The sequence below is a fragment of the Lactuca sativa genome, chromosome 5, assembly GCF_002870075.4.
Source record: "Lactuca sativa cultivar Salinas chromosome 5, Lsat_Salinas_v11, whole genome shotgun sequence".
NCBI lineage: Eukaryota > Viridiplantae > Streptophyta > Magnoliopsida > Asterales > Asteraceae > Lactuca > Lactuca sativa.
This window is the reverse complement of record NC_056627.2, coordinates 305177114-305183538: the sequence shown is the minus strand read 5'-3', so window position 1 is coordinate 305183538 and position 6425 is coordinate 305177114. Positions and strand designations below refer to the sequence as shown.

The 6425-nt window shown below is 38.5% G+C and overlaps 1 protein-coding gene across 1 annotated transcript; it reads left to right on the top strand.

Moving 5' to 3' along the window:
• The first annotated feature begins 1259 nt into the window (after positions 1 to 1259).
• LOC128126064 (uncharacterized) lies at positions 1260 to 2681 on the top strand. Its single transcript, XM_052763789.1, has one exon. It carries the CDS (start codon positions 1260 to 1262, stop codon positions 2679 to 2681), a length of 1422 nt encoding a protein of 473 aa, XP_052619749.1.
• Positions 2682 to 6425: the final 3744 nt, after the last annotated feature.

Sequence of the window (6425 nt, the reverse complement as noted above, 5' to 3'; positions counted from 1 at the left end):
TTCCTGACGAGATACCGAGTTGTCATCAGAAAATAAAACTGTTAGAAACGTTCAAGGATTGTGCCCTAGATCAGGCTTTGATGATCAAGTTAGATCGATGTATGAAATGAGATGGTTTCTCATTGCTTATCAGATCCATCTTGGTGAGGAGGGGAGTGTATGTGTATGTGTATTGGAGGCTCATATATAAGGGTGAAAGATCCCCCTTATAGGGGATGCAATGTTCTCTTTATAAAACTATATCAAGAGACAAGTAGGCCATGCCTTATGATAGCCTAGTTCCCAACCAACTAGCCAGGCGGCTAGGTTGTTATTCCAAACGGTGCTATCATGTTGTGCTGCCAAGCACTAGCAATGTTGTCATGTTGTGCTGCTAAACGATAGCAATGTTTTCGTGTTGTGTAGGTCATACATGTTGGCGAATATCTGATTCAGATATGGGAGCATTGCGTGTTCTGACCCAGATGGCGATAACTTGGAGTGTTGTCCAAGTACCTTGGAGTGTTGTTCAAGGTTTCATAGGTTCCTTGAGTAATAAGGACTATTTTATATGGAAAGTATTAGATGTTTACTTTCAGTTTCCTAGGCTTATACTGATGTGTTTTGTTCGGTATATATAGATGCCTGATAGGATCCTGTAATAGTGGAATTGGAGTTTTTGAGATAGTTTTCTTCAATAATAAAGTTTGCGAGTTTATGCAATTACCTCTTTAAAAGGGATAGAAGGAGCTTGTGTTGTGAATTTCTACTGTGGTGAACACCATCTACGAATTCTTCTGCTTGAGTTTGAAGCAGTAGTTCTGTTCGTGTGGAGAGTTACGAGTGTAACAGCCTTGCTGTTTTCGTAAGCCTGTGACATACAAGGAGCAAGAGTAATCGACCGCTACTCGGTGTTCTTGCTGTGAAATCGTCTACGTGCGTCTGCCTCGTGTGGTGTGGTCCTGCTTGTAGAGATCGAGAACCTGCAACAGATCGGTGAAGAAGGCGTCTTTTGCCCTAAAGAACGTGTTTTTTTGTTTGACTTTGGGCCTTATTCTCATTCGTGTTTGGCTTATTCTAATTGGCCCAAATTTGTCGAACTTTGAATTAAAGGAGCAATTACCATTAATTCAATTCACGTGAGAATTTATTTTTCGAAAAAAAAAATCATTTTATTAAAAAAAAAAAAACAAATCAATTTTTTTTATTTGTGTGGAGTAATCAGAAATTGAACCGAGATGTTGGGAGGAGAATCGTCCTAACCCCCGGCTAAGGAACATATGTCGTTCACGTTCCAATGTCCGACTTTGACATTGACGAACTACACAATTTGGAGGATGCGCATGGAGGTGCTACTCGGGATTCATGGCGTTTGGGATGTAATTGATCCCGAACTAGATGATGTGAAGAAAAACAACATCGTGAAAGGATTGTTGTTTCAATCGATTCCAGAGGATTTAATCCTTCAAATCGGTAATTTGAAAACCGGAAAAGAGATGTGGGAAGCGATTAAAACTCGTAACCTAGGAGCTGATCGTGTGAAGGAAGCCCAACTCCAAACTCTAATCACGGAATTCGAAAATTTAAAGATGAGTGATACTAGTACGATAGACGAGTTCGCTGCTAAATTATCCGGGATTGCTTCAAAATCCGCTTCACTAGGAGAGGTCATGACCGAACAAAAGCTTGCGAAGAAGTTTCTTACGAGCCTCCCTAGGCGGTTTGTCCACATAGTTGCAGCCCTTGAACAAGTTTTGGACCTTAAAACGATTGGCTTTGAAGACGTGGTTGGTCACTTAAAAGCTTATGAAGAAAGAATCAAGGGTGAAGACAAAGTAATCGAGACTCAAAATAAATTACTTTATTCCAAAACCGAATCATCCAACAGAAACACTGATTCATCAAGAGGTAGAGGTCGGGGTTCAAATAACCGAGGAAGAGGACGAGGTGGTGGACGTGGCGGTGGACGTGGTCGGGGTAATACCCAAAATCACGGTCACTCGAAATCCTCTAAAAATTGTGAAGATCAAAAGCAAAAAGGAAAACAACGCGAGCAAAGAGCTCTCTCAAATATTCAATGTTACCGGTGTGACAAGTATGGTCACTTTGCTTCAAGATGCCCGGACCGAATAAAAAATCATGAGGCTAACCTTAATCAGACACACGAAGGAAATACAAATCATGAAGAAGGAACGTTCTTTATGATGAATACAATTCAAGAAACGGTGTTCTTGAATGAAGACAAATATATCCCTCCAAAAGTTGAAGCAAATGCCGATGAAGACGGAATTTGGTACTTAGATAATGGTGCGAGTAACCACATGACCGGAAACTACTCTTATTTTTCTGAATTAAATAAAAACATAACGGGTAGAGTGAGATTTGGAGATGGATCGTGTGTTAGCATTAAAGGAAAAGGGTCAATTTTGTTCGAAGGGAAAAGTGGTGAGCAAAAATTAATGAAAGATATTTATTATATCCCATCACTTCGTAGCAATGTTATTAGCCTCGGGCAATCTACAATAGCTGGTTGTGATATTCGGATGCGAGGTGATTTCCTAACCATGAGAGATGGAGACGGAAGATTACTTATGAAAGTCCCGAGAAGTGCAAACCGACTCTATAAAATAAAGTTAAAAGTTGGAAAACCACATTGCTTACAAGCCAAGTTTAATGATGAAGCTTGGTTATGGCACGCGTGACTTGGCCACATTAATTTTGGCGCGATAAACTTGATGCACAAGCTAGCTAAAGGGATACCGGCAATCCAACATCAAGACAAACTTTGTGAATCTTGCATGTTTGGAAAACAAACAAAGCAGTCGTCTGCAAAGAAAACTAATTATAGAGCTACAGATATTCTCGAGATGGTGCATGGAGATATTTGTGGACCGGTTGATCCCCCCACCCAAGCGGGTAATATTTATATTCTAGTTCTTATTGATGATTATTCTAGATATATGTGGTCTTTTCTTTTGAAGCACAAAAGTGATGCATCCGGGATTATTAAAAGATTCAAGATATCAATTGAAAAACGAACCGGTAAAGAGATCAAGACTTTCCATACGGATAGAGGTGGAGAATTCACATCAACCGAGTTGAATCGTTTTTGTGATGAAGAAGGGATTTCACGTATGTTGACGGCTCCTTATGCACCTCAACAAAACGGTATAGTCGAACAGAGAAATCGGACGCTACTTGAGATGACACGGTGCCTAATGAAAGCAAAAGATATTCCAAACCACTTTTGGGGCGAAGCGGTACGACATGCAACGTTTATCATAAATCGTACACCTACTCGAGCATTGATAGGTGCTACACCATTCGAGAAATTTTATGGTGAAAAACCAAATCTTGAAGACTTGAAAGTATTTGGTTGTGTTGCATATGAAAGAGTAGTCTCTAAACACTTGAAGAAGCTTGATGATAGGTCACGACCGTTGGTATATTTTGGAAAGGAACCCAATTTGGGAGGATTTCGGTTATATAACCCGCGAGAAAATAAAATTATTATTAGTGCCCATGTAATGTGTGATGAAAATAAGACATGGCAATGGAATAATGAACCCAAAAATCAAGATGGAAATGGACCGGGTACATTTACGGTCTTGTGGAGTAATGGTCAAGCAACCCAAGATAATGGTGGTTCGAGCCCAACTGCAACAGAAACCGAACAGTTCACTGATCCGGCACAAACCGCTCAAACCAATGACACTTATAGTGATGATGGCAGCCCATCACAACCTGTTGATGATCAAAATAATGATGCAAGTTTTGTCCCACTTCGGCGGTCCACTCGAACTTCAGTGTTGCCAAGAAGATTAAATGACTACGAGCTAGATGTGGATCATTTAATGTTGTCATTCGATGAAGAACCGAAGAACTTTAAGGAAGCCAAAGTGAACAAGAATTGGCTCGATGCAATGAAGGCCGAAATTGACTCCATCGAGAAAAATAATACTTGGAAATTAGTTCCTCCGCCTAAAGATATTAAGCCTATCGGGTTAAGATGGTTGTATAAAATTAAAAGAAATACAAATGGTGTGATTACAAGGTACAAAGCGCGTCTAGTAGCAAAAGGCTATGTACAAGAGCAAGGCATTGATTTTGATGAAGTATTCGCGCCAGTAGCTCGACTCGAGACAATAAGATTATTGATTGCTCTCGCAGCCGGGAACGGGTGGAAGATTCATCACTTAGATGTAAAAACTGCATTTTTATATGGAGATTTAAAGGAAGAAGTGTACGTTTGCCAACTGGAAGGTTTCGTGAAGCAAGGTGAAGAAACAAAAGTATACAAATTGGCAAAAGCTTTGTACGGTCTCCGACAATCTCCGAGAGCATGGAATTTGAAGCTTAATAACACGTTGAAAAATATGGGTTTTAAACGGTGCATGCAAGAAAATGCAGTTTATAGAAAGGTTGCAAATGGAGAGTACATAATAGTTGCGGTTTATGTAGATGATTTGTTCGTAACGGGAACAAGATTAGAGTTTATAAACCAATTCAAGAGACTAATGGCATTACAGTTTGAAATGTCAGACCTTGGTGAACTGACTTGCTACTTGGGTATTGAAGTATTGCAAGAAAATGGTTGTGTAAAGGTGAAGCAAGAGAGTTATGCTATGAAGATTCTAAAAGAGGCAGGCATGCAAGAGTGTAATGCAACTCAATGTCCGATGGAGCCAGGACTAAAGTTGTCAAAAGCTGAAGATGAACCAGAAGTTGAAGCTACCTATTATCGAAAAATAGTAGGTTGCTTACGATATCTCTTACACACGCGTCCAGATTTAGCATATTCGGTTGGAGTAGTTAGTCGTTATATGCAAAGCCCAAGAGAATCTCATGCACGCGCTATTAAGCAAATTCTTCGTTACTTGCATGGTACTCCATCTTTTGGGATTGTATACAAACGAAGTAAAAATATGAGCTTGATAGGTTACAGTGATAGTAGTCACAATGTGGATATTGATGATGGCAGAAGTACAACAGGGCATGTCTTCTACCTTTGTGACTCACCTATCACTTGGTGCTCCCAAAAGCAAGATACAGTAGCATTGTCATCATGTGAAGCAGAGTTCATGGCAGCTACTGCAGCTGCGTGTCAGGTGGTTTGGTTAAGGGAGTTATTGGCTGAGCTGACAGGAATGAAGAAACAGAAGGTGCTGATTCGCATAGACAACAAATCAGCAATAGCATTGTCAAAGAATCCTGTCTTTCATGGAAGAAGCAAGCACATTCACACTCGATTCCATTTCATTCGAGAACGTGTTGAAAATGAGCAAGTGATTGTTGAGCATGTTTCAGGAGATAAGCAACGAGCAGATCCACTTACAAAGGCCTTAGCTCGAATAAGGTTCGCAGAGATGAGAGCATTGATTGGCGTGCAAGAATTATCCTCGACTCAGAAATTCAGGGGGTGATTGTTGGCGAATATCTGAGTCAGATATGGGAGCATTGCATGTTCTGACCCAGATGGCGATAACTTGGAGTGCTGTCCAAGTACCTTGGAGTGTTGTTCAAGGTTTCATAGGTTCCTTGAGTAATAAGGACTATTTTATATGTAAAGTATTAGATGTTTACTTTCAGTTTCCTAGGCTTATACTGATGTGTTTTGTTCGGTATATATAGATGCCTAATAGGATCCTGTAATAGTGGAATTGGAGTTTTTGAGATAGTTTTCTTCAATAATAAAGTTTGCGAGTTTATGCAATTACCTCTTTAATACACTCATGCCAATAAGCCTAAAATCATCAGGTCCTTCCCTTTGAGGTTTGTCACCAATTATATTTAGACCGGATATAATATAAGTCATATGCTATCAATATCTTTTAATGAAAATTATAAAATTTAATTTCAAATATAGCTTAAGAAAATTGTTGGACTGTTTTCGTAAAAAGACAACAAGAAACCATTATTTTAATCTAATCCAATATTCAATAGACGTAACTAATTCTGAAATATATCTTTGAATATATAGTACACCAAAAAGTTTATTTTTGGTCGGATATATAAGGATCAAATTATCTAATAAAAACATCCACAGTAGAAATTTGTTTGGAGATCTTTCAAGAGTTTTTTCATCTTATAAAACTCCTGAAAATGGGAAAAAAAAATATTGGACTAGCCTTTTTAAATATAAGCTTTGTCATAGAGTTTGTTAAAGCTTTTACTAATACCTTTTTCAATTATTATATGTGTTTTTCTCCCTTGCTACTAAACAACTCATTTAAACAATCCAAAAAAAAAACAATTTGAAAACTCTTTTGTTATATCAATGAGCTTTTCCTTTTGGAGCTCTTTCAATAAAAAAAAAAAAAAAAAAACTTAATTATAAATCTCTCTTATTATGAATGCTTAGTGATCCATTAAGGTCCCGTTTAATAGTTTCTATCCGGGAAAGTGTTGTCCGGAAAAATGATGTCTGAGAAAGTGTTGTATGGAAA

Excerpts from the sequence above, each read along its gene's own strand:
- LOC128126064 (XM_052763789.1), top strand. The coding sequence starts at position 1,260 with ATGTCGTTCACGTTCCAATGTCCGACTTTGACATTGACGAACTACACA.